The sequence below is a fragment of the Macaca thibetana genome, chromosome 1, assembly GCF_024542745.1.
Source record: "Macaca thibetana thibetana isolate TM-01 chromosome 1, ASM2454274v1, whole genome shotgun sequence".
Taxonomy (NCBI): domain Eukaryota; kingdom Metazoa; phylum Chordata; class Mammalia; order Primates; family Cercopithecidae; genus Macaca; species Macaca thibetana.
In genome coordinates, this window is record NC_065578.1 from 5,681,155 (window position 1) to 5,707,626 (window position 26,472).

The 26,472-nt window shown below is 56.5% G+C and overlaps 4 protein-coding genes and 1 long non-coding RNA gene across 11 annotated transcripts in view; 2 read left to right on the plus strand and 3 right to left on the minus strand.

Moving 5' to 3' along the window:
- Positions 1 to 415, minus strand: part of LOC126952715 (uncharacterized) — an 18,531-nt gene extending 18,116 nt beyond the window's left edge. Inside the window, exon 1 of the long non-coding RNA XR_007725014.1 lies at positions 249 to 415. This is a non-coding gene — a long non-coding RNA (uncharacterized LOC126952715). The remainder of the gene's footprint in view (positions 1 to 248) is intronic.
- The window catches only part of THAP3 (THAP domain containing 3), a 399,270-nt gene that overhangs the window by 344,893 nt on the left and 27,905 nt on the right, over positions 1 to 26,472 (plus strand). The window contains exon 1 of one of the 5 annotated variants that reach the window (XM_050787426.1): positions 7,179 to 7,182. The exons of 3 other annotated variants lie outside the window; for them this stretch is intronic. The gene's annotated coding sequence lies outside the window, so the exon portion shown is untranslated. Of the gene's footprint in view, positions 1 to 7,178; positions 7,183 to 18,522; positions 18,527 to 26,472 lie in introns of those variants that run through there. One more of the 5 variants, XM_050787413.1, reaches the window with a different exon arrangement.
- The window catches only part of PLEKHG5 (pleckstrin homology and RhoGEF domain containing G5), a 614,078-nt gene that overhangs the window by 112,192 nt on the left and 475,414 nt on the right, over positions 1 to 26,472 (minus strand). The window lies entirely within an intron of this gene.
- Positions 4 to 9,108, plus strand: ZBTB48 (zinc finger and BTB domain containing 48). 3 transcript variants are annotated; one of them, XM_050787126.1, is made up of 11 exons: positions 4 to 146; positions 553 to 1,311; positions 2,125 to 2,366; positions 5,752 to 5,863; positions 6,528 to 6,620; positions 7,025 to 7,111; positions 7,269 to 7,423; positions 7,847 to 7,983; positions 8,071 to 8,235; positions 8,587 to 8,675; positions 8,747 to 9,108. In XM_050787126.1, exons 2-11 carry the CDS (start codon positions 622 to 624, stop codon positions 9,041 to 9,043), a joined length of 2,067 nt encoding a protein of 688 aa, XP_050643083.1. In that variant the 5' UTR covers positions 4 to 146; positions 553 to 621; the 3' UTR covers positions 9,044 to 9,108. The 3 variants fall into 3 exon arrangements, 2 of the variants coding, with proteins under 2 accessions (XP_050643083.1, XP_050643078.1); XM_050787121.1 differs by having other exon boundaries at positions 23 to 146; positions 6,411 to 6,620; XR_007724908.1 differs by lacking the exon at positions 8,747 to 9,108 and having other exon boundaries at positions 23 to 146; positions 6,411 to 6,620; positions 8,075 to 8,235.
- Positions 10,857 to 24,466, minus strand: KLHL21 (kelch like family member 21). The gene is made up of 4 exons (XM_050787281.1): positions 23,370 to 24,466; positions 20,449 to 20,854; positions 16,696 to 16,768; positions 10,857 to 13,915 (listed from the first exon to the last, which is right to left on the minus strand). The coding sequence occupies exons 1-4, from the start codon at positions 24,388 to 24,390 to the stop codon at positions 13,622 to 13,624; spliced, it is 1,794 nt and encodes a 597-aa protein (XP_050643238.1). The 5' UTR covers positions 24,391 to 24,466; the 3' UTR covers positions 10,857 to 13,621.

Here is a 26,472-nt window from a genome sequence, read left to right on the forward strand (position 1 = left end):
GGCACGCTCTGACGTCACGTCCGGCGCGGAGACGGCTGCGTCTCCGCACGGTCGGCGGGGCACGCATAGCCGGGCAGTTGGTTCGTGGGCTGTGGAGGCGACGGAGCCGGGGGCTGGTGGGGCCGGCTCAGGGAGGACCTGCCTGGGTGAGGAGGGCACGAGGTGAGGGAGGGAGGGGCTGCGGGCCGCCGTGGCTGCCTTCCGCTCGGCCGCTCGGGACCTGTGGGCGCGGCGTGGGCTCCGCTCACCTGTCCGCGGCCGCCGTCCTCCCCAGTCCAGGATCCTCTCACTGTGCCAGGCCAGTCAGTTCGCGCTCATCCCGTGCCTTCTTTCCCCAAACTTGGATTTTTCCCACCAGGCCCTTCTTCATGACCCTGACCCCCCCATCAGCATCCCCCCTGGCCAATCCAATATGGCCCCCGGTCCCCGGGAGGCTGTCAAGTGTGTTCCTGCCCTCCGCGTGCGCCCCTCACCTTGACCCAAGCCCTCGTGCTGATAAATGTGATTATTTGAGTGGAGGCCAACTTCCCCTTTCTCTCTCTTCGACTCCAGGGGCTTTCTCTTGCATACGCTCGCTTGGGCTGGCCAGGGTGTCACTTCTGCCTCCCTGCCCTCCAGACCATGGACGGCTCCTTCGTCCAGCACAGTGTGAGGGTTCTGCAGGAGCTCAACAAGCAGCGGGAGAAGGGCCAGTACTGCGACGCCACTCTGGACGTTGGGGGCCTGGTGTTTAAGGCGCACTGGAGTGTCCTTGCCTGCTGCAGCCACTTCTTCCAGAGCCTCTACGGGGATGGCTCAGGAGGTAGTGTCGTCCTCCCTGCTGGCTTCGCTGAGATCTTTGGCCTCTTGTTGGACTTTTTCTACACTGGTCACCTCGCTCTCACCTCAGGGAACCGGGATCAGGTGCTCCTGGCAGCCAGGGAGTTGCGAGTGCCAGAGGCCGTAGAGCTGTGCCAGAGCTTCAAGCCCAAAACTTCAGTGGGACAGGCAGCAGGTGGCCAGAGTGGGCTGGGGCCCCCTGCCTCCCAGAATGTGAACAGCCTCCTCAAGGAGCCGGCAGGCTTGCAAGAAGAGGAAGTTTCGAGGACTCTGGGTCTAGTCCCCAGAGATCAGGAGCCCAGAGGCAGTCATAGTCCTCAGAGGCCCCAGCTCCATTCCCCAGCTCAGAGAGAGAGTCCCTCCTCCCTCTGTGGGAAACTCAAGCAGGCCTTGAAGCCTTGTTCCCCCGAGGACAAGGAACCTGAGGACTGCAAAATGCCTCCAAGGCCCTTCGAGGCTGAAGGTGGCCAGCTGCAGGGCGGGAGTAATGAGGTACTGTGCCCAGGGTGCTGGGACTGGGGAGACAAATGGAGGGAATAGACACTTTTTTTGGTATAATAGGGACCCTAGGCTGGGTGTGATGGCTCATTCACGTGAGTGGTTCAAGTGGAGGACGACAGGGATGGACGAAGTCTATTTGTAATCCTAGCACTTTGGGAGGCCAGGGTGGGTGTGGATCACTTGAGCTTGGGAGTTCGAGACCAGCCTGGGCAACATGGCGAGGCCTCATCTGTACAAAGAAAATACAAAAATTAGCCGAGTGTGGTGGCACACACCTGTAATCCTAGCTACTTGGGAGGGTGAGGTGGGAGGATCACTTGAGCCCAGGAAGTGGAGGTTGCAATGAGCTGAGATGGTGCCACTATGCTGTAGCCTAGGCGACAGAGCAAGACCCTGTCTCAAAAAAAAAAAAAAAAAAAAAAAAGTGGACCTTAAGACAATCTCTGTTAATGTGGGTTTGGAACGGGCTTTCTCCAAACAAAGGAAGCTGGTGATCTCAGGCTGACCTTTCTGCAAGCCCCAGCTATTCATGGTTGCCACCTTCCTGAGAGGAGTGGGCAGCATCAGGGTTACAGGTGTTTCCCCAGGATAGTGTTTCCATCCGAGCTTCCAGTTCCCCACAAACACAGTCACTTTCCTCTGAATCCAAGACTCAGATGCTCTGCCTTGGGCCCCTGAAGGAACAGTGTCTGATGAAGGGACTTGTCAGTGTTGGGGCTTGGGATGGAACTGGAGCTGGGTCCCTACAACTCCTGCTGATTCATTTGGTGACCCCACCCCCTCCTGCTGCCTATTGTGCTCTAGTGGGAAGTGGTGGTTCAAGTGGAGGACGACGGGGATGGTGATTACATGTCTGAGCCTGAGGCTGTGCTGACCAGGAGGAAGTCAAATGTAATCCGAAAGGCCTGTGCAGCTGAGCCAGCCCTGAGTGCGGGCTCCCTAGCAGCTGAGCCTGCTGAGAACAGAAAAGGTACAGCGGTGCCGGTCGAATGCCCCACATGTCATAAAAAGTTCCTCAGCAAATATTATCTAAAAGTCCACAACAGGTAAACTTTCTGTTTTTCTATTTTCCTGTCTGCCATTCCCGCGTTGGGGGAGGGGTCTTGCACGTCCCACTTCTGGGTGAGGTAGGGGCTGGGGGATCCATCTCAGACCCACATAGTGCCTGGCCTTGGCACACCTCTGGCAATCAGGAAGTGAGAGTCTGCTTTGGGTTAGATTCTTCTTCCTCACTGTCCTGTGAGTACTGTGGTTGGAGATGGGTTTGTGGACATCTTGTCAACAGGTTCCACCCACTGTGGACCTTGACCTTCAGCTGGCCTCTGCGGACAGAATGAGAAACCTGTGGCCCGTGTGCTAGAGCTGAGGCCCAACCTTAGGTGTTTCTGAAGCCCGGCAGTGTGGGCTTGAAGCCTGGCAGTGTGGGCTTTGGGCCACAATGCTGAGCCTTGGGTCAGTGCTACCTGTGTTTCCAGGGAAGTGTTCACTCTGGGGTGTCAGTGGAGTATTAAAGTCCAGTTGTCTAAACCTTCAGTGTCCAGTAAAGTAACCAGGAACTCCAGGGGCTATTAAAATTTTTATTTTTACATTTAGTGGAGACAAGGTTTTGCTATGTTGCCCAGGCTGGTCTCAGACTCCTGGGCTCAAGCGATCCACCCACCCTGGCCTCCCAAAGTGCTAGAATTATAGGTTTGAGCCACCATGCCCAGCCCCCAGGGGCTATTTTATGTTTTTGAGTTGGAGTCTTGCTCTGTCACCAGGTTAGAGTGCAGTGGCACGATCTCAGCTCACTGCAACGTCTGCCTTCTGGGTTCAAGCGATACCTCTGCCTCAGCCTCCAAAGTAGCTGGGATTACAGGCATGCGCCACCACACCCGGCTAATTTTTTGTATTTTAGTGGAGACGAGGTTTCACCATGTTGGCCAAGATGGTCTTGATCTCCTGACCTTTCGATCTGCCCGCCTCGGCCTCCCAAAGTGTTGGGATTACAGGTGTGAGCCACCATGCTCGGCGTATGTTATTTTTTATTTTATTTTATTTTACTTTATTTTTTTTTGAGACGGAGTCTCACTCTGTTGCCCAGGCTGGAGTGCAGTGGCATGATATCAGCTCACTGCAACCTCCACCTCCCAGGTTCAAGCGATTCTTCTGCCTCAGCCTCCCGAGTAGCTAGGATTACAGGTGCCCGCCACCACGCCCAGCTAATTTTTGTATTTTTAGTAGAGATGAGGTTTCACCATCTTGACCAGGCTGGTATTAAACTCCTGACCTCGTGATCCACCTGCCTTGGCCTCCCAAAGTGCTGGGACTCACGGAGTCTCTCCTCTCCACTCACCCAGGCTGGAGTGCAGTGGCTCCATCTCTGCTCACTACAACCTCTGCCTCCCAGGTTCAAGCAATTTTCCTTTCTCAGCTTCCTGAGAAGCTGGGATTACAGGCGTGTGCCACCACACCCGGCTAATTTTGTTTGTATTTTTAGCAGAGACGGGGTTTCAGCATGGTGGTCAGGCTGGTCTTGAACTCCTGACCTCGTGATCCGCCTGCCTCAGCCTCCCAAAGTGCTGGGATTACAGGTGTGAGCCACTGCGCCCGGCCATTTTTTTACTTTTTAGTAGAGACGGGTTTCACCATATTGGCCAGGCTGATCTCAACCTCCTGACCTTGCGATCCACCTGCCTCGGCCTCCCAAAAGTGCTGGGATTACAGGTGTGAGCCACTGTGCCCAGCCCCCAGGGGCTATTTTAACTTAGAATTTAAAATTAAATAAAAATTCAGTTTCTCAGATATGTTAGCCAAATCTGAAATGGTGAGGAACCACGTGGCTCCTGGTGGCTGAATCGGGCAGTGCTGACATAGCACATTTCCATCATCTTGGAGAGGCCCCTTGGGCAGCACTGCTCTGGAGTCCCTTCAAGCCCTGTGGGAATGGTGGCCCAGTGACATGCCTTCCAATCCTGGCACTCCCAGCCAAGACATCACTAGTCTGTCATGGTGTGTTTTTTTGCCAAGCCAGGTAGGGCGGCACACTAGTAATCACCTGGAATGGGAGCAGGGGAAATCTATTTGCTGTCCCTGTGCACCGTGTTTGGGGCAGCTGCTGCCAGTGGAATGCTGGGATGACTCCAGTGTCGGGGGGTCCTGGGGCAGCCTGTGTGCTGCTGGATGCTCGCTCTCAAGTGCCTTGCCGGGGTAAGACTGGGGTGGTTTCCATCCCTTCCTTGGGCTTCAGCTTGCTGGGCTGGCCCTGAGAACTGGGAGGGGATGGCTTCATGAAGTCATTTTGATGGGGGATGAAGATAGTTGCTATGGAGGAACAGGATGAGAGAGATGCTTGGCCTCTGGCAGGTGGGAGGGGCTGTCGCAGGCTGCACAGGGACTCCGAGGTCGAGTTCATTTAGTTCATTCAACAGTCTACCAGGTGGCCAGCAAGGCTGTGTGGGTGCTTGGGATGCATTTAAGGGAACTAAATAAAGGTCCTTATGCAGCCGACCTGCTTGCGGGGCAATGCAGGTAACAGATAAGTCCATCTGTCTGCAGTAGATGGTGAGGAAGTGCTGCGGAAAAAAAAAAAGCAGAGGTGGGCCAAGGGGTTGGCGAGTTGTGGGTTGGGTTCGATTGTGATTTTAAGTAGCCAGGGTCTCGGGAGTCTTACTCAGAAGGTGAGATTTAAGCAGAGACTCAAAGGAGGCAAAGAAGTTGACCAAGTGGGTGACTGGGGAGCATCTGGGTAGAGGGAAGAGCCAGGGCGCCGGGGTAGGAGGATCCTGGGGGCGTGACAGGCAGCAAGGAGGCACATGCCTGACCCAGGTGGCCAGATGACACCCTGGGAGAGAAGCAGGCAAGGGGAGGGCTGCCTCTGCCCTGAGGGGCCTCCCGGGCCTTTGTCTGAATGGGGAGCACTGGGGATATGTGAGCCAAGAGGTGCTGAGGTCTCACTTAAACTAAAGGGTCTTTCTGGCTCATGAACTGAAACCTGTGGGGGAGGCAGTCACAGAGCCGAGAGACCAGATAGGCAGCTCCCCTGGCTACCCGGGAGAAGCTGTTGCCGGGCTAGGTGGGGCAGTGGAGTCAGATGAGGATCTGGCCTTGGGTTTGAAGCTCTTGGAAGCCTTGAGTTGCTTCTCTCGTAGTCAGGACCCAAGATCTGCCTCTGTCTTCAGACAGAATGCGGCCAACTGGCCTCCCCATAGGCCTCTGTGCTGGTCAGATCATGGCAGCCTCTTAGGACCTTTGTGAGCTTCTTGCCACGGCACTCTCCCTTGCGGAGAGTCTCCATGCTGGGAGAGGCTTCTGGGCTTGTCCCTGCACCTTAACCAGCTGGTGTCACCTCAGAACACTTGTTCCCCTTAGAAGGGACCCAGAAAGGGCCCTGGGTGAGGGAGAGATGGGAAACCCTCTCAGCCACCCCACCCCTGTGGCTTCTCCTGGCAGGAAACATACTGGGGAGAAACCCTTTGAGTGTCCCAAGTGTGGGAAGTGTTACTTTCGGAAGGAGAACCTCCTGGAGCATGAAGCCCGGAATTGCATGAACCGCTCGGAACAGGTACTTGGGAGCTGGCCCAGGTACTTGTGGGCAGGGCACGCTGGCCTGTCTTCGTGCCATCCGGGAAGGGCCCCAGGAGACTGAGAGGGGTACAGGGGTACTGTAAACTCAGGAAAGCTGTAGGGTCCTTGGATGTCATCAGGTCCATACCCTGGTATAGGTGGGGACACAGGTCCTGAGGGCGGAAGGGACAGGCATAGGAGGGACTCTGTGGGAGGCATTTGGGGTTGGCCTTTCTAGGCCCCTTGCCCACCTCCACCTTGGGCTTTGGAGAAGGGGAGCCTCTACAGGGAATGGCAGCTGGGAAAGGCCCCCTGGCCACCCCCAGCAACCCCACTGCTGGCTTCTGTGTCAGGGCCCGCTGAAACCCAGACCCACTCTTTCTAGAGGCCTGTCAGCAGCCACTGGGGCCAGGGACTGTGGGTGAGGCCACTCGGACCCTGCCCCCAGTCTGTCTGAGCCTGAGAAGGGCCTGGTATGCGGTGGGCTTGCAGCACTCAGTGACGGTCAGGCCAGGCAGGTTACCTGTTGCCCTCTCCCACCCTAGCATCCCCCCCTGCCCAGGCAGACTCTTCCCAGCAGCAAGCGGAAGCCCGGGCAGAGGCTGCTGTCACAGGCAGAGGCCCCCGCTGATGCCGGCCCTGCTTGCCCCTCACACTGCCAGGTCTTCACGTGCTCCGTGTGCCAGGAGACATTCCGCCGGAGGATGGAGCTGCGGGTGCACATGGTGTCTCACACAGGGGAGATGCCCTACAAGGTCAGGCTTGGCCTGTCTCTAGGGCCAGGGGTGGGTAGCCCCAGGATCCCTCCTGCTGAGCCCTTTACGTGGGGGTGCTATCAGGCACCTCCCTCACAGTAGCTGTCAAGGAGCCTGCCTTCCCTGCCTGTCCAGTGCCCCCTTATCTGGGCAGGATTGCTGGCTGCAGCCTCACCTCCAGGGTCCTTATTAGGCCCTTGTTTCTTTCCATGGAGGACAGGCTTGGCATCCTCTGGGCAGCTGAGCCCTGAGGGCCCTCCCTTGCGCCATCCTTCACACCAGATCAGGGTCCTCCCAGTATCATCTCACTGGGGCCTCCTGTTCCCGCCCTACAGCCCAAGGGTGGGTGGCAGGGTTTCATGGGTGCAGGCTGCCCTGGAGGTGACTGTGGGCCTCTTTTTCAGTGTTCCTCCTGCTCCCAGCAGTTCATGCAGAAGAAGGACTTGCAGAGCCACATGATCAAGCTGCATGGAGCCCCAAAGCCCCATGCAGTAAGTGACAGGCAGGGCTGGGCATGTTTTGATGCTGGCATGAGCAAGAGTGAGCTGTGCCCAGAGGGGGGAGGGGGCTTGTGGGTCTCTCAGGCAGCCCTTCCCTATTCTCACCCTGGCCCTGGTCCCTCCCTCTGCCTGCCTGGTCTGCCTGCAGTGCCCCACCTGTGCCAAGTGCTTCCTGTCTCGGACAGAGCTGCAGCTGCATGAAGCTTTCAAGCACCGTGGTGAAAAGCTGTTTGTGTGTGAGGAGTGTGGGCACCGGGCCTCGAGCCGGAATGGCCTGCAGATGCACATCAAGGCCAAGCACAGGTGTGTGTCGCCTGTTCACTTCTGGGGCCCAGTCCTGCTGCCAGCCCAGGCTTGCACCGGCAGGGAAGACAGTTTGCTGACTTTTACACAGATGAGTGTGCCTTCAGCCTCCACCCTGAATCTAGTGCCTACAGCCTCTCTGGGGTAGTGGGACCCGAAGGGCAAGCAGCTATGCCAGGCAGAGAGGCTGGGGGCACTTGTTTGAGGCTCAGACAAGCCTCTGTGTCCCTGGGGCAGATTCTGAGCTTCCTTAGTTTCTTGTGATTCCCTGCTCCCAGATTGTCCTGCTCTGGGGTGGAGGTGGTGCCCCTTTCCTAGCACTGCCCAAGCCCTCTTTCCACCAGCCATGCTCCTAGCTGTAGCAGAGCGAAGGGGGTCACTTCCCTTGGTGATGGCCTCTGCCCTATGTCCCCACCCTAACAGGAATGAGAGGCCACACGTGTGTGAGTTCTGCAGCCACGCCTTCACCCAAAAGGCCAATCTCAACATGCACCTGCGCACACACACGGGCGAGAAGCCCTTCCAGTGCCACCTCTGTGGCAAGACCTTCCGAACCCAAGGTGAGGTATGCCCCGCTCCTCCCCTCCCCCTCCCCATCCCCATCCCGAGGCAAGCCCCCAGGCTGAGCTCTTGCCTTGTGCCTGCAGCCAGCCTGGACAAGCACAACCGCACTCACACCGGGGAAAGGCCCTTCAGTTGCGAGTTCTGTGAACAGCGCTTCACTGAGAAGGGGCCCCTCCTGAGGCACGTGGCCAGCCGCCATCAGGAGGGCCGGCCCCACTTCTGCCAGATCTGCGGCAAGACCTTCAAAGGTACCTGGGCGACCCTGGGAGAGCCTTTTCCTGCTCATCTGAGTTGGAGGGTCTCTGAGGAGGAAACGCTCCTTTCTTGCCAGTGAACCTCTCTTGTGCCCCACACAGTAGTGTTGAGAGTGGACCTGCTTCGAAGGCAGGGGTGTCCTGTGCAGTAGCGACCCTGGGTGGCACTAGAGAGCCTGGCAGGGCCTGTGCGGCACTTTTAAACCACTGGCCCCACGTACTGCAGAAAGAACCCCATGCCCATGGCTTGGTCCCCTCCCTTGCTGCCTGTCCTGACCTCCTGCTGGGCTTCCTTGAGGGTCCCGGGGCTCCTGCACGATTCCCTCCGTGTTCTCCCTCCCGCAGCCGTGGAGCAACTGCGTGTGCATGTCAGACGACATAAGGGGGTGAGGAAGTTTGAGTGCACCGAGTGCGGCTACAAGTTTACGCGGCAGGTAGGCCAGGCCCTAGGCCCCTTCCCCTCCCCCAGGATCCCCCGAAGTCCTGAGCTCACCTTCCCCGCCAGGCCCACCTGCGGAGGCACATGGAAATCCACGACCGGGTGGAGAACTACAACCCGCGGCAGCGCAAGCTCCGCAACCTGATCATCGAGGACGAGAAGATGGTGGTGGTGGCGCTGCAGCCGCCTGCGGAGCTGGAGGTGGGCTCGGCGGAGGTCATTGTGGAATCCCTGGCCCAGGGCGGCCTGGCCTCCCAGCTCCCAGGCCAGAGACTGTGTGCAGAGGAGAGCTTCACCAGCGCAGGTGTCCTGGAGCCCTCCCTCATCATCACAGCTGCTGTCCCCGAGGACTGTGACACATAGCCCACTTTGGCCACCAGAGCCCACTTGGCCCCACCCAATAAACCGTGTGGCTTTGGACTTGCGTATTTCAGCCTGACAGTCTCTTCTCCAGTGTCCTGGAGTCGGGGAGGTGCTGCCTTCCCACCCATGCCCTCAGGACAGTGGTGTCCTGCCCGGTCCTGTGTGGGCCTCAGCTCAGCTGGCAGCTTTCCCTCCTGTCAGGAAACCTCAGCTGAGTGAGGCTTGGATGGGGTTCCTTTGGGGACCAAACCTCTGGCCTTGGCTGCTCTCCACATCTGTATTATGTTCCTTGTTATTGCAAGATTTTACAGTGGGGTCCAGATAGAGCTCTAGTATTCCTAATTTAGAGCTGAGGTGATGCCAGCTTCTGGGGATAGAATTCATTACTAAGGGCCGGGCGCGGTGGCTCAAGCCTGTAATCCCAGCACTTTGGGAGGCCGAGACGGGCGGATCACGAGGTCAGGAGATCGAGACCATCCTGGCTAACACGGTGAAACCCTGTTTCTACTAAAAAGTACAAAAAAACTAGCCGGGCGTGGTGGCGGGCGCCTGTAGTCCCAGCTACTCGGGAGGCTGAGGCAGGAGAATGGCGTAAACCCGGGAGGCGGAGCTTGCAGTGAGCTGAGATCCGGCCACTGCACTCCAGTCTGGGCAACAGAGCGAGACTCCGTCTCAAAAAAAAAAAAAAAAATTCATCACAAAGCTTCTGGAGTTCAGTAGAGGGGTCAGGACCCATGGGGCTGGCCTTGTTGGGCAGAATCAAGGATTGGGCCCAGTTAGTGTAGCTAAGCACACCTGGGGGCCTGAGGAGGGTGGGGCCCTTCCCTCAAGAGCAGCCTGGTCTGTGTGTCCAGGAGGCTTTGGTTCCCCACGTTCTACAGCTGTGGGGTACTATGTGTCAAGGAGCAAATGCATGTGGGCCCTAGAGCAGATTGCTTATGTTTAAATTTCTTCCTAAGTTGGCCCTGGGTAAGTTACTGACAGTTTCATTTCTCTACTAAAAATACAAAATTGCTGGGTGTGGTGGCGCATTGGGAGGCTGAGGCACGGGAATCCCTTGAACCTAGGAGGTGAAGGATACAGTGAGCCAAGATTGTACCACTGTATTCCACCTGGGCAACAGAATGAGACCCTGTCTTAAAAAAAAAAAAAAAAAAAAGCCCACTGCGGTCTCAACACTGCTCCCCTTCCCAGCCAAGACACTGGCTTCTCCCTCAGGTTCAGACGCACTCTGCAGATGTGAAAAACATTCTGAGCCAGACAGCTTTTTTGGAATCACAGCCTGGTTTGGGACTGTATTTGAAGGGCTCCACCTCCCCAGGTCCAAAGGCCATCCCATTGCAGATGGGAGTCTCACCACTACCTGTATGTACCGCAACCTCAGGAAGGGCTGTGGGAGCTGGGCCCGGGTCGAGGACAAATGGGCCGAGACCAGCTTTGGAGCAGGCAGGTTTGCCGGGCATCATCCACGCCACAGCATTTACTTCTCAAGCCTCTCCTCTCTTTAAATGGAGACAAGGTCTTCCTGTATTGCCCAGGGTGGTCTTGAACCCCTGGGCTCAAGTGATCCTCCCTCCTCAGCCTCCCAAAACACTGGGATCTCAGGTGTGAGCCACCACACCCTGCCTCTCGGGCATGTCTTTTCCACTGCTTCATTTCTTGCTACAGTCTGAGATGAGAAAGGGCCTGGAAGGCTTTTTAAGACCCTCAGTGTGAGCCCTGGACTCCATGCTGCCTATTCCCCCGACATCTGGCCTCAGCCCAAAGGAGTCCCAGAAGACAGTGGCAGGAGGACAAAGGCAGTGACCCCAAATGGATAGGAAATACTTTATTGCAAAAAGTACTGAAGGTACCCCAAAACCTTAAGCAGGATTCTGGACATGGAAGCCTACAGAATAGACAAAAATAAATATGTCAACTTGCCCAATCCTCTGGGGTGAACTGGATGTGGACACTGGAGGGAGGGCGTCCTTTATTACATACGCGTCTCTGAAGTCGTATAAATATAGAATACCTTATAGTAGATCAGCATTAAATACCAGTCACTGTGTTTACATAACTTAATTTGTGCTGTAGACAAAATTCTGTACACGTAACACGTGGCCATGCCCAGGCTTCCCAGCATCTGTCCTGAAGTCAGTGTGAAGACATCCTTAAGTGGTGGGGACATCACAGCCCAGAACCCACAGCAGAGGGGAGCTGGGGAGAGAGGGCCTGACCTTGGATCCACCTTGACCAAGGTCCAAGGTGACCTTGGACACCCAGCTGGTGTCCACAGGCTAGAGGGACCCATTGCTGCAGAGGCTGGTGCCTGCTCTTCCCCATACTTGGTCTTCCAAACCCAAAGACGGGGTCCTGATGGTGGAGACCTGGGCAGGTCTGAAGGACAGACACAGGAGAGGGCACAATCCCAAACCCAGCTCTCCTGCACTGGCTCGTACCACAGCCCCTGTCTGAGTGGCCACCACAGGCCTGGAGTACGGCAGCTGCCAACCACAGCAAAGCCGCAAAGAGTGAGTGAGAAAACAGGAACCCAGAGTTCTCTTCCACAGAGGCAAGGCCTCACAGCCCAGCCCAGCCCGAGATGCCCTGTGCTGGCAGTCATCACACAGTCTGGACAGCATGTCCTTCCTTGGGTGCCGAGCTCAGTGCCTGGGACAGTCAGGGATTGAGGGCATAGCCAACCTTGTATGGCCAAACCCAGCCCTTATGCCCCTGCTGCCAAGGGAGACAAGCTGCCCCACTGAGCTCCAACAACCTCTGGATGGGCTCAGCAGCCCCCTAGGAAGTTAAGTGAGTGCTACAGGGCAGGGAAGCTCCCTGAGGAAGTTTCCACAGACCAGGAGAGTCCAACGGGTAGCCCCAAGGGAGCAGAGGAAGGAGGAGGGCAGGAAAAGGCCCAGGGCACAGGGCAAGCAACCGTGCCAGAGGGCGCCTGGTCACAGGAAGCCCAGCTGCATGTTCCACGCTGCCCACAGGACTCCCAGCCAGGTCCCAGCAGGCCTGGACAGTGCTGGGCCCCCATCCTCGGCCTTCCCACCAGCACCTGGTACACAGCAGGTGCTGGGAGATGACCATGACTCAACGGAGAAGAGCCGTCACGAACTGTAACCACACCAGCCAGGGTGTTCTAGGACAAGACTTTCTAACCCGACAGCAATGACATCCACAGTGTATGGACTGGGCTCTTCAGGAGCACGAGGGAGAGGCCAGGCAGCCCTGTCAGGTGTCCCTTAGCCCTTCCTAGGGGACATATTAAGGCAACCAGCCATGCCATCTGGCCAGCACAAGGGTCTTAAGTGCAATCTGCTAAGTGACAGTGCTAAGACTGTCTTCCTGCTGAGAACATCTCTACAAGTTAGTTCACTAGAAAAGGCAACACACATTTGCTTTCATCTTCTTTAACGAGGAAGATGCAGTGTAAACGCCCTCTCCTCTGAAAAGGGAGGCAAGGACAAAAACTCAAGCCAAGGCTACTTTGGGTACTTTGAGGGAAAACTGACCATTTCTAAGAGAAAACCAGGGGCTGCCAAGCTGCGGCATTCGCCCGGGAGCTCCTGCAGAAAGCTTTGGCAATAGGACTTTCTAGACTTGAAAACAGGAACAAAGCTGACCCTGTAGAGCTCCCTCTTCTTCCCACTTCTTCTTCTAAGGTCAAACTGCAAGCATTTTCAACTTTGGAACCAACTACCAAGGCCACCTCCTACCCAGGACTTCCTTTGGAAGCGGTGGGACTCCTCATGCACAGGCCCAGCAAGGGCTCGGGCACCCACAGCTGTCTGCTTGGCTGGGTGTCAACGACCGCCTCCCAGGGCCTCCTGGGAAGGAGCTATGACCTGGCACTGAAACCTCCCCTGGGCTTCTGTCCCAGGCCGGTGAAGAAGAGGGTGAGAGGTGAGGACACAACAGCCAGTCGGGGCGGGAGCGGGGGACTATGGCTGGGGAGGTCCAGCATCTGATATGGCCACATCCTCTTCACCCTCCCAGCCCACACCCTTGCTCATGTCCCACTGTCCTGGGTGCAACCTCTGGAGACCAGCACTCCGAGGTGTTTTGAAGCAAGCCCTTGGCAGGGGCCAGGAGCTAGGGAGGCAGGCTCCCCACACCTCTGGATGTGGAATTTGGGACCCCACTTTAGCCTCTGCCTGGTGCCTGGTCCGCTGCTCCAGGTTCACATCATCCTCAGCCTCATGGGAGGACCCCTCCTCCCTTCACGCGTCCCTCCCAAGTTGTCCTCCTCTCCCAGCGTGGGAGCAAGTAGGTGCAGATGACAGCAGCAGGAGGGGTGTGCGCCGCGTGGGTGAGCTGTGATCCGCAGGGTGGGGGTGACCTCCAAGACCCAGAAACGTGCCAGCAGGAAAGTAGCTCTTCCTCAACTGCGGGAAGGGCGTTCCTGATGGCCTCAGATCAGGCTTTCAAGGCACAGAAACCTTCCAGGTAATGGATCCTGGGCTTGCTCGGCCACCCAAGAGCCTGTGCTCCTGTGAGCCCAACCTGTCCTTGTGCACAAAGGAGTGGGCACTGCCCCGCAGAGGTGCCAGTTACCTGCACCAAGGCCCATGCAGGGCCAGACCGGGGCTAGTGCAGCTCGTCAGGGTCCCGCGGCGGCCGGGGTCGGCCCGGGTCCATGTCATTGCTGCCACTGTCCAACTCGAAGCCGCGCGCACCTGAGAAGGTCTGGGGCATGAACTGGCGGAAGATGCTGACGCTGCCATGCCAGAAGGTGGGTTCTGGGAGCCGCCCCACCACGCTCCATGCGCGAGTCTCTGGGTCATAGGCCTCTACTACGTCCGAGAGTTCAAACGTATTGTCATATCCCCCAGAGACGTACAGCTTTCCCCCAAGGACGGCCAGGCTGCCCCCAACGTGCACCTGTGGGTCAAAGGGATGAGTGAGTGGAGGTCAGAGGAGGGGGTAGGGCAAGGCCCCACCTGGGGAACCACTGGAGACAAGGCTTCCCAGTCAGCACCCCATGGGGTGGCCTTGGCTCTCCCAGAAAGCAGCAGAGGCCAACTCCTTTCCCACACCCTGCCTAGGAGAACAGGCCTCCCCGGGGGCAGCTGGGCCTTCCCTATGGTGATGAGGGTGCCCGCTGCAGCGCCAGGCCTCCCCGTGTGCAGGTGGTGCCGAGCAGCGCTTCCTAGGTTCTCTCAGAATCTCTGCAGTGGCCCTCTGGGCTGGGTAGTGCTCTTCTCCCCATGTTACAGATGGGAAAACAGGCTTGCACGGCTGACTCTGGCAGAGCTGGGCTCTGAACCACGAGGCTGGATGATTCCTTCCATCTTTCCCAAATTCGCTATGACTATGTGCAGCTTACTGTGGGGAAAACAGAAAGCTGGGTATCTTAACTGCAAGGACATTAAGCTGTGATGTAAGCTGTGAGGCTAGATATCACAGAGTGTAGGTTTGGAAATGTTAAAAGACAGAGAGGAAAGAAGGCAGTATATAATGTGTACCTTGGACTAAGAATGCTCACATGGCCAAATGGCATTGAGGCCTCCCCGTCCCATCACACTGTCAGGCGGGGCACCCCTCTTCTCAACAAGCCCAGAGAGAAGAGGTGGACCCTGGCTGTCCTATTCAGAACACACAGCAGGTGCTTAATAGAAGTATTCCCACAGTGGGCTGCGCATGGTGGCTCACGCCTGTAATCCCAGCACTTTGGGAGGCTGAGCCGGGTGGATCAAAAGGTCAGAAGATCCAGACCATCTGGCTAACATAGTGAAATCCCGTCTCTACTAAAAATACAAAAACAAAATTAGCTGGGCGTGGTGGCGGGCTCCTGTAGTCCCAGCTACTCGGGAGGTTGAGGCAGGAGAATGGCGAGAACCTGGGAGATGGAGCTTGCAGTGAGCCGAGATCGCACCACTGCACTCCAGCCTGAGCGAGAGCGAGACTCTGTCTCAAAAAAAAAAAAAAAAAAAAAAAGAAAAAAAGTAGTATCCCCACAGTGAGTTCCTCAGGAACCAGCTGGGCATGGTGGTTCACGCTGTAATCCCAGCACTTTGGGAGGCTGAGACAGGAGGTTCATTTGAGGCCAGGAGTTTGAGACCAGCCTGGGTAACACAGCAAGACCCTGCCTCTACAAAAATTTTTAAGAATATTCTTGCCAGGCGCGGTGGCTCACGCCTGTAATCCCAGCACTTTGGGAGGCCGAGGCGGGCGGATCACAAGGTCAGGAGATCGAGACCACGGTGACACCCCGTCTCTACTAAAAATACAAAAAATTAGCCAGGCGCGGTGGCGGGCGCCTGTAGTCCCAGCTACTCAGGAGGCTGAGGCAGGAGAATGGCGTAAACCCAGGAGGCGGAGCTTGCAGTGAGCCGAGATCGCGCCACTGCACTCCAGCCTGGGCGACAGAGCGAGACTCCGTCTCAAAAAAAAAAAAAAAAAAAAAAAAAAAAAAAAGAATATTCTTGGCCGGGCACGGTGGCTCAAGCCTGTAATCCCAGCACTTTGGGAGGCCGAGACGGGCGGATCACGAGGTCAGGAGATCGAGACCATCGTGGCTAACACGATGAAACCCCGTCTCTACTAAAAAAATACAAAAAACTAGCCGGGCGAGGTGGCGGGCGCCTGTAGTCCCAGCTACTCGGGAGGCTGAGGCAGGAGAATGGCGTAAACCCGGGAGGCAGAGCTTGTAGTGAGCTGAGATCCGGCCACTGCACTCCAGCCTGGGTGACAGAGTCAGACTCCGTCTCAAAAAAAAAAAAAAAAAAAAAAAAAAAAAAAAGAATATTCTTTAGCATCTACCCATGAGAAAAAAAAAATAACTGGGTGTGGTGGCACACGCCTGTAGTCTCAGCTATTCAAGGTGTGGTGGGAGGACTGCCTGAGTCCAGGAGGTGGAGGCTGCAGCGAGCCATGATTGCACCACTGCACTCCAGCCTGGGTGACAGAGCAAGACCCTGTCTCAAAAATAAAAAAGGTAAGGCCAGGCGCGGTGGCTCATGCCTGTAATCCCAGCACTTTGGGAGGCTGAGGTGGGGGGATCACGAGGTCAGAAGATCAAGACCATCCTGATTAACATGGTGAAACCCCATCTCTACTAAAAATACAAAAAATTAGCCAGGCGCAGTGGCGGGCGCCCATAGACCCACCTACTCGGGAGGCTGAGGCAGGAGAATGGCGTGAACCTGGGAGGCAGAGCTTGCAGTGAGCCAAAATTGCACCACTGCACTCCAGCCTGGGTGACACAGACTCTGCCTCAAAAATAAATAAATAAAAAAAATTAAAAAGGTAGGTCACAGACCTCATCCTGACTCTGCTCCGGCCGCACTGGCTGCTGGTGTACCCAAGAACACAGGGTGCCCTGGTGCAGGGCCTCTGCACCTGCTGTCCCTCTCTGGAACAAGTGACCCCAGATGACTGTATGCCTTGCTCCCTCACTTCCTTCTGCTCTCTGGCTTACAGTAGATACTCAGTAAATACTGCTCAAATGCGTGCTAAGCTGTATAATCCTGGGATACTACTTAACGTCTATGTCTCAGTGCGTGAGCCTCAAGTGCAAAATGAGGATAAGAGCAGCCTTCTATTAACTGAAATGAGACCCACCCATCATGGCTGTGGATCCCAAACACTCATCATGATGACACTTGGGTTGCAAAATTAGGACCAGCCTGTGCTTCCAACGCTGGCCCGCCTGCGTTTACCTGATTCATGGACGGGATTTTGTCCCATTCGTTCTTCGTCGGGTTGTACACGTCCACCTCGGCGGAGTCGTCCCTGTGGAGGGGGCAGCAGGAGGACAACTGCTCAGAGCGAGGAGGAAGTGCCCTCAGGTGTGCAGCTCTGGAGTGGAGTCCTCCCCTGAGTCACTGACTCCTCCAGCGACCTGGATCTTTCTGATGCCATCCAGCAGCGCCCTTGCAAGGTAGGCTCCATCCCCAGCTCTTAGGAGCCAATTTCAGCCCCCTGTGCCCACTCGGCCAGGGCTCCAGGGCCAGAATCCTCACTCCCAAACCTGAAGATCAGGCTTCTGAGTACTTGAAGCCCATTCAGTGCCTCCCCATCACCCAGTACCAAGGTGGCTGTCCCCCACCCCCCAAGGCTACAGCAGCTCCCTTCAGATCTTAAAAAAGGCTCCTTGCTCCACTGTGCATCCCCATGTGCCCTGGAACACTCCTTGCCACTGTCCCCAATATCACCGTGAGCCCCGACCAGGTCCTGTTCACTACCATATTCAAGTGCCTCTCACTTTGGGGTCAAGACCCTTCAACTTCATCTGACACCCTTTATATCCCCACAGTAAAAGGCTCAAAGGCATAGCCTTGAAAAGCCACGATATAGGCCAGGCACTGTGGCTCACGCCTGCTATGCAGCCCTTTGGGAGGCTGAGGTGGGTGGAGTGCCTGAGGTCAGGAGTTTGAGACCAGCCTGGCCAACATGGTGAAACCCCGTCTCTACTAAAAATACAAAAATGAGCCAGGTGTGGTGACGCATGCCTGTAATACCAGCTGCTCGGGAGGCTGAGGCAGGAGAATCGCTTGAACCCGGGAGGCGGAGATTACAGTGAGTCAAGAGCGTGCCATTGTACTCCAGCCTGGGCGACATAGTGAGACTTCGTCTCAAAAACAACAAAAAAAAGAAATGCAAAGATACTACAAGACAAATAGTAGTAGTTGTGAACTTGACACTGCTGCACAAAACCAGCCACAGACAATGCATAGACACAAGGCTGGCTGTGTGCCAAGAAAACTTGATCCATGGACAGACATTTACATCTCGTCTAACTTGAAATGTTGTTCTTGTCTTGATTTCTTGCCTCCAATCATTTCAAAATGTCAAAGCCACCCTCAGTTTGGGGGCCCTATAGTGGTGGTGGTGGTGATGATCAAACACTGGAACCTGCTAGGCTGCCTTCTCTTTCCCCAGCAGAGACTTGCAAAACCACAGCCCAGAGGTTGGACAGAGCTCGCCAGCATTCCCGGAGGGCGCTATTACACCCCAGCCAAGGAGCCATCTTGTCCCAGAACCCAGGGGAGGGAGGCCCAGGTCATTTGTGGGTCACAAGGACAATGGCTGAGGCTGTGGCCTCCCTGCAAATGGCACATCCTAGGCACAAGCTGCCCAAAGACAGGTGGTGTTCTGGGCAGAGGGTTATGTGGCTCTTGAAGAGTCAAAGTGCACAGACAAGGTGACACTGGGACAAATACCCTGGGGGGACCAGATGAAGTTGAAGGGTCTTGATCCCAAAGTGAGAGGCAGGGCCCCTGCATGCCTAGCCTTCTCTTTCGGGCTCAAGCAGCCTCCACTCAGGCTGAGCCTGGGTGCCCCTCCTCTGTCCTCTGGCGCAGGTCACATTAGTAAGACGAACGGATGCAGCCTTTCCAGAGCACTGCTTCCTCCCACAGGCGCAGGTGGCTTGGGAAACCCCTGTAAGGGCTAGCAGTGGATGGGGTGGGGGGATGGGGGGGCAGACCCTCATGCTTCCCTGTGGGAAGGTTAACCCAGCAGGTAGACCTCCCTGGGGACAGATGGGGGAGGGGAGGAGGACTCTCAAAGGCACAGGGCCTGGAACCACTGCCTAGAGGCTGAGAGGAAGGCTCTGGCGCTCTGATAAGTTATATTTATAGCCATCTCCACCCCCCCTTTGAAGACACCTTCACAACTTGAGGGAGGGAGAGCTGGGCAAAGGGTCAGATGATGATTCATAACAGGACCAGAGCTGGCTGAGATTCCAGGGCTTTCTCAGAGCAAGACCATTGCTTCTGGGCACGTGGTGGTGCCCAGCTACTTGCGTGAGAAGCAGTGCCACCCCTGTTCTTCTTGGTGGTCACTCCAAATGCCTGGTAAGGAAGCCTCCTGTCTGGGGGGACGGTGGGGCATACGCCAAGGCCAGGGAGGCTCTGGCGGTATGAGGCAGGAGGCGGAGGAGCAGGGAGCTCACATCCCCCAAGCTCCCCATTCAAAGCCCCAGACCAAAAGGGCACAGTGGGGACTGTCATTCAGCTCCTCCCCTTCCCTCCTGGGCCCAGAGCTTCAGGCAGGCTCTAGGCTGGGAGGGAGCAGCAGGATGTGTGAACAAGCAACAGAGTATAGCAGGAAGGGTCTGCCCCGTGCCATCACTGATGCCCACCAAACAGTCGTAGGCAGCATTTGGCTGTGACCAGAGAGGTCATCAAGGCCAGGAGACACATGATGACCCACAGGCTGCCTGTCTCTGCTCCGTGCTGCCCAGGCTACAGCCTGCTCTTGCTGGAAAAGCCCAACTCCACCACCCGTGAAATCCCTTAAAAGAAAGCCTGGGGTTTTCCTTAAACCCAAAGGAATGGAACAAGCACTCTGGGCTCCGAAACACCCGGCCGGGCTGGATGTGGGGGCTCACGCCTACAATCCCCGCACTCTGGGAGGCGTGAAATGCGGGAGGATCATTTGAGGCCAGGAATTTTGAGACCAGCCTGGGCAACACAGCAAGACCCTGTCTCTACAAAAAATTAGCCAGGTGTGGTGGCACATGTCTGCAGTCCCAGCTACCTGGGAGGCTGAGGTGGGATGACTGCTTGAGCCCAGGAGGTCGAGGCTGCGGTGGGCCATGACTGTGCCACTGCACTCCAGCCTGGCGACAGAGCGAGACTCTGTCTCAAAAAAAAAAAAAAAAATTGTTTAATTTCCAAGAGAAAAAAAAAGCCAGGCGCTGTGGCTCATGCCTATAATCCCTGCACTTTGGGAGGCTGAGGCAGGCGGATCACATGAGGTCAGGAGTTCTAGACCAGCCTGACCAACATGGAGAAACCCTGTCTCTACTAAAAATACAAAAATTAGCCGGGCATGGTGGTGCATACCTATAATCCCAGCTACTTGGCAGGCTGAGGCAGGATAATGGCTTGAACTCGAGAGGCAGAGGTTGCAGTGAGCCAAGATCGCGCCACTGTACTCCAGCTTGGGCAACAAAAGCGAAACTCTCGTCTCAAAAAAAAAAAAAAAACAACAGGCTGGGTGTGGTGGCTCATGCCTATAATCCTAGTACTTTGGGAGGCTGAGGCGTACCGATTACGAGTTCAGGAGATCGAGACCATCCTGGCTAACATAGTGAAACCCCGTCTCTACTAAAGATACAAAAAAATTAGCCAGGCGTGGTGGCGGGCGCCTATAGTCCCAGCTACTCTGGAGGCTGAGGCAGGAGAATGCCAAGAACCTGGGAGGCGGAGCTTGTAGTGAGCCGAGATGGCGCCACTGCACTCCAGCCTGAGCGACAGAGCGAGACTCTGTCTGGAAAACAAAACAAAATAAAACAAAAACAAAAACAAAACAAAAACAAAAACAAAAAGAGCCAGACCCAGTCTCCGACCCCAGCTAGGCCTCAGTTTCTCATCTGTAGAAAGGGAGAACAGCCATGATGTGCTCAGCACAGGGCCTGGTAAGAGCCGCCAAACACACGGTGGGGCTATGCACCTGGAACTCACCTGACAAAGTACATGAGTCCATTTAGAGTCACAGTCTTGGGGGCGAAGGACCAGGGCGGGAGCTGGCCGCAATCCACCAGCGACCACAAGTCGGTGTCCGGGTCATAGCACTGCATCACCATGGTCTCCTTGCCCGCCAGGGAGCCGATGGCATAGAGCCGGCCACGGCAGGCAGTGGTGGAGCAGTTGTCCATGGGGTAGGTCATGGGCTGCAGGGCCTCCCAGGAGTCGGTGGTGTGATCATAGCGCTCGGTGCTGTCGGCGGCTACCACGTACAGCAGTCCATCCAGCACAGAGGAGCTGTGGTATTCGCGGGCCTTCAGCATGGGTGCCACCTCTGCCCACTCATTCACGCTTGAGTTGTACCTCCACACGCAGTCATAGAGCCGGGAGCCATCGGACCCACCTGCCAGGACGCATGATTGGACAGATGGTCAGCCCACTCGAGGTGAGTCACCCACCTGCACCCTCCCAAACTTCGGCGAGGGCCTCTCCCTTGGGAGGAATTAACATCACTGGGCTTCACCCCTGACACACATCCTCTCCCCAAAGCCCAGGCCGCATGCTGTGGCTAAGGCAAAGCACACGCTGACCACTGCCCAGCAAGATGACTGCCACCAAGCCTCTACCAAACAAAGGTCTTGGGTGCCACGGTGAAGAATCCAGCAGCCTCCTCTCGACACCGCCCCACAGCCATGCATACACGTCAGCAGACCAAAGCCCTGGGCCTTGGGACAGTTCTCCTGGGGAGCCACAGAGCTTGTCGGTAGGGTGCACAGGGACTTGCTCACTAACTCCTAGGCTTCCTGGGCACCCTCTAAGCAAGGTTCTGCCAGGACAAGATGAGCGGAAACCCACTTCCTGCTGTAAGCAAGAGACCTAACGCTACACTGCGAGGCCATTTCTTGATCCTGGTGCAGGTTACAAAGCTGTGTTTGGTTTAGAAAAATCCATGAAGCTGTGTAAGCATTTTACATACGTGTATACACACACACACACACACACACACACACACACACACACACACACACACACACTCTTCTTGATCCTGGTGCAGGTTACAAAGCTGTGTTTGGTTTAGAAAAATCCATGAAGCTGTGTAAGCATTTTATATACGTGTATACACACACACACACACACACACACACACACACACACACACACTCTTCTGCCTGTATTATTATTATTTTTTTTTGAGAGAGAGTCTTGCCTGTCACCCAGGTTGGAGTGCAGTGGCATGATCTCAGCTTACTGCAATCTCCACTTCCTGGGATCAAGCAATCCTCCCACCTCAGCTCCCGAGTAGCTGGGACAACAGGCAAGTGCCGCCACACCCGGCTAATTTTTATGCTTTTTGTACAGACGGGGTTTTGCCATGTTGCCCAGGCTGGTCTTGAACTCCTGAGCTGAAGAGATCCACCCACCTTGATCTCCCAAAGTGCTGGGATTACAAAGAGCCACTGTGCCCAGCCCTGTATTTTTAATTTCAATAAAAAACTAAAGATAAAAAGTGGTACTGGCTGTAGTCATAAATTACACCAGGTCTATTAGAAACTCCAGGACATGAAGGGAACCCAAGCATCCTGGGGGCTGTACCCCTTGGCCTCCCAGGCTGGCGCCACAGGACACAGCATACAGGACATTCTGTTTCACAGACCTGAGCTCTAAAGCGAGAAGAGCAAGTTCTTGTTCTTAGGAAGTGGGCTCTGCCGGCCTACTCCCTTCCATGGAGCTGTGTGAAAGGCAGCTGAAAGGAATGACCCAGCCACCTGCCTAAACCCGAGGGATTAACTGCTCTGCTGGGACATTTATGGAAGGGTGTGCAGAAAGCTGGGGCCAGTCTCACCAGTTCTGGGAAGGAATTCTCTGCTCAAAGCCACTAGTCAGACTTTGGGGAGAGGGGAGGGACACAGTCCCCAGTCAACTTGGGGACAACCTCGGATTGAAAAGAGGCACAGATTCCGGCAGAATCCAGCAGAGGCTGGACTCAGAGCTGCAGGCGAAGGAAGCTGTGGCAACAGAGCCCAGCAACTGTCCCCTGACACCTCAGAGCCCCACTGGAACTCGGAGCACGTCCCAGAGTGGGCTCTCTCGCGAACATGCAAGGCTGGGCACAGCAGCTGTGACATCCCAGTCCCCACCTCCTTGCCTGATAACCGCCTCACATGCCTGCCTGGTGGGTTCTTTCCTTATATAGCAGTCACAGAGACCGCCCTTCCTCACCCCGGCAAAGGAGGTAGCCTCGGGTTTGAACTGGGATTTATCTTTAATAAAAACTGTAGAAGCCCAAACTCAGGCGGATTGGGACCCGCCTACCATGACTCGGCAGTGTTTTGGGGTTTGGGCCAAGTTACTGGAAGAAAACCTCTTAACATGTGACCATGTTTACAGTCTCTGGGGAGTTCAGCCTAAACACCATGTGACCAGAGCACAGAGCCTAGGTGCAAGCCCAAGGGAACCTTGTCACCGGTGACAAAGAGTGAGTCAGGGGACCCGGTGTGGCTCAGCAGGGAGAGAGAAATTCCCGGCTTATGGGGAACAGATGCCTCACCAGGCGTCGGCCTCCTGCCCGTCTCTGGATTCCTTAAGCAGAAAAAGAAAGCACCCATTGTGCGGGGTGAATGCCCCAGTATCTTCCAACCAAGTGGGGAGGCACCTCCGGGGCACGGAGTTGGCTCAGCCTGGCAGCCCCGGCCGCACGGGACACAGAGACCCACAAGCAGCTACTTGTCCCGGCTCACACAAGGGGCCCTTCTTCAAGGTTGAAAGCATAGCCCAGATAAATGTAGTCACCAGGGCCCCAGCATGGACTCAGGTGCGGCCCTAGGATTCCAGGCTCTGTGTTTCCCCCGCGAGTAGCTGGGCTCCCGTACCGGCGAGGCTCAACCCCAGAGAGCCTAGCCAGCCCCTGGCCCACTCACCTGTCACGTAGATGTCATTGCCCAGCGCCACGATGCTGTAGCCCCCGCCCAGGTGGTCTGGGAACTCGGCCAGGTAGCGCCACTGGCCCGTCTGCGGGTTGTAGCAGTCGACAGTGACCAGCTCGTCACAGTCCTGGTCGCAGCCACCCACGAGCACGAGGATCTCGGCGAGACCGGTGGAGGGGCGAGGACGCATTCGGGGGCAGGGCCCGCGGTCGTGGCGGTCGTAGCGCGCCGCCTGGAAGTCGCGCGCCTCGCGCAGCAGGCGCAGGCAGGGTGGGCAGCGCGCCACCAGCGGCTCGGCCTCGACGTGTGCCAGCAGGTAGAAGCGGCGCACGAAAGGCAGGCGCACGGCCTCCAGCAGCTGCGGCCAATGGGCGGCGCGGCGCGGCGGGTCAGCGCGGACCCAGCGCAGCGCCAGCTGGTAGGCGGCCTCCTCCTTGGGCACACACAGCCCGTCGTCCCGCAGGTAGCGCAGCAGGCGCGCCAGTGGCAGCCGCTCCAGCTGCTCGGCGCCCAGCTCGCCCACGTGGCGCAGGATGAAGCGCTGCGCCGCGCTCGCCAACCCCGAGCAGCTGAAGGCCTCGGCGAAGTCCTGCATGTCCAGGCAGTTGGCCAGGTCGAGCTGCTGCTGCAGGAAGGCGCCGCATGCCTCCTTCACGGCCGGGAACTGCAGCAGGTCAGCGGCGCGCAGCAGCGGCTCGGCGTTGTCGCCGCTTACCGCCACGCGGCCCGTGTAGCTGAAGTCCAGCAGCAGCTGCAGCATGTCGGGAGGCACTCCGTGCAGGCGCACCCGCTCGGCGCGGCTCTCGCGCAGCTGCCCGGCGAACATGGCGCGGAAGTAGGGGCTGGCGGCGGCCAGCACCGCGCGGTGCGCCGGGAAGTCGCGCCCGCCCGCCGCCTCCAGGGTCACGTCCAGGAACTTGCGCTCGGCGCGGAGCTGGCTCAGGCCGCGCAGCAGGCTCAGGGCGTGCGCGGGGTCCGAGAAGGGCAGCACCGCTAGCGGAGCCGGCCGCTCCATAGCGCCTTCGCTAGGTTGTCGGTGACGCCGCGGCCGGGGCCTGCGGAGAAACGCTACGCGCCCGGCACCGCTGCTATAAATAGGGCGGAGCGCCGCTGCCCTCGAGGGGCGGGATGGGCGGGGAGACGTCGGCACCGCCCCCTTAACCCCTCCGTGCCCGGCGCCACCGCCCCCCGCGAGCGCGGGCTCGCCTGCCACCGGCGCGGCGCCCGCCCCCGGCTCCGCAGGATGAGTCACCGCCGTCCGCTCTCTCCCTCCGCCCTTCCGCTTCTTCCAGCTGACACCCGGGCCGGGGACAGTGAGTGACAAGTGCCAGCTCCGAGGGCGGCCTCGCCGTGCGCCGGGACCGGGGGCCTCCCAGGGTTGCCCATGACCCTCCCGGCCGGGCTGCTGAACCCAACCCGGGAGAGGCGAGCTCGGCCCAGAAACCAAAGCCACCCCTCCTTTCACGCCAGACTTCCCAAGGGCGGCGGCCCAGGTCCTGGGGCGGCTGGGTACAATGGCTTTTTGTTTTGCTTTTTGTGTTCCACTAGTTTCAAGGGTTGCTAGTTAACCCTATCACGGGACACACTCAAAGGATAGGCTTTTTACCATTCTGGACCAAAGCAAGAACGCGTATAAAGTTTTTCAAAGACTTTTTTTCTTGGCGCATTTATAAGTGACTCGGGCCGGATTCCAGGAGTCGGCCCCATTCCTGTGTTCCTGCAGGAGCTTCTGACTCTACCACACAGGCGTTAACTTTAGTCGGCTTCAGGCGCAGTTGTAGTTTCAGAGCCTTCGGCGCAGCTGCTGGCTCCCGGGCCTCCCTGCAGCAGCTGCTCGGACTCCACGAGAGGGGAACTGGATATAAAGAGCGAGGGCTCAAAGTCAGATGGGAGACCGCCTTGAAACTAGGAGATGATGCCACTCAGCACAGTCCTCCCGTCACTTGTATTGTGGTGGGGAATGGTGAAAGAAGGAATCGCCCTTATTTTAGTTCCAATAGAGACAGCACCACTTTGAATGTCACTTGTAGGGAAAAAAGAGCCCTCCCTTGGAAGCCATTTTTTCTTCAGTGGAAGGTAGGCTTTACTCAGTTTTAGAAAAGACCCCTACTTCACCACCAGGACTGCTGCTTTGCAGAGGACACTTGAGTTTGTGCTATTTTCCAGCCCCCTCTACACCCGGTGGGCCTTTGAGAACGCATTCCTGAGGAAGGCGCCCGCCCACGTGGGTCCCAGAGCAGGCCAGGCGCATGGGAGCTGGCTATCATTCGCTGGTTCTAGCGAGGTCTAGGTCCGCGCAGCCTTTCCAGAAGACATTTTGTTTTTATTTCACCTCTGAAATGAGAACCGCAGGCTTTCTCTTCTACTTAAAGTTTCACGTCATTTTGCCATAAGAATGCATCTGGTCTGAATTTCAGGGTGAGCATGGGCAGCACGGGCCCAAATCAGAAAACATTCAGGTACCCAGGCGGGCTGCCTGTTGCCCATAGAAGGACTGTTCACACAGCTATTCAAGGCAGCGGCAGCATTCCTGGGCCCAGGAGCAGGGCCAATAGCTTCCTTGCACAGGCTTTGTGACAAGAAAGCCTGAGTAGCCAGGAAGTGGAATGTTTGTAGGGAAAAAACTCCCGTTCCCCGGGTCAGCTTACCCATCTTGCATAAGTCCAATGATTAAGTCAATAATGTTTCCATAGTTGAGGACTGAGTACGGTTCTTCTGTATTCCCAATAACGGGTTATTTTTAAATATCATATTTCAGTCTTACTATGTAGCCTTGAATAATGATGTATTTATTTAAATGGAAAGATGTTCAAGCTATAAAGTGAAAAATCAGATAACTCATTGTATCACCCAAATTGTTATATGTATTCATATGCCTAAAAAAATTTATGACGTTAACATTTTCGGCCAGGCGCAGTGGCTCACGCCTGTAATCCCAGCACTTTGGGAGGCCGAGGTGGGTGGATCACCTGAGATGGGGAGTTCGGGACCAGCCTGGCCAATACGGTGAAACCCTGTCTCTACTAAAAATAAAACAAATTAGCTGGGTGTTGTGGCGCACACCTGTAATCCCAGTTACTCGGAGGAAGAGGCTGGG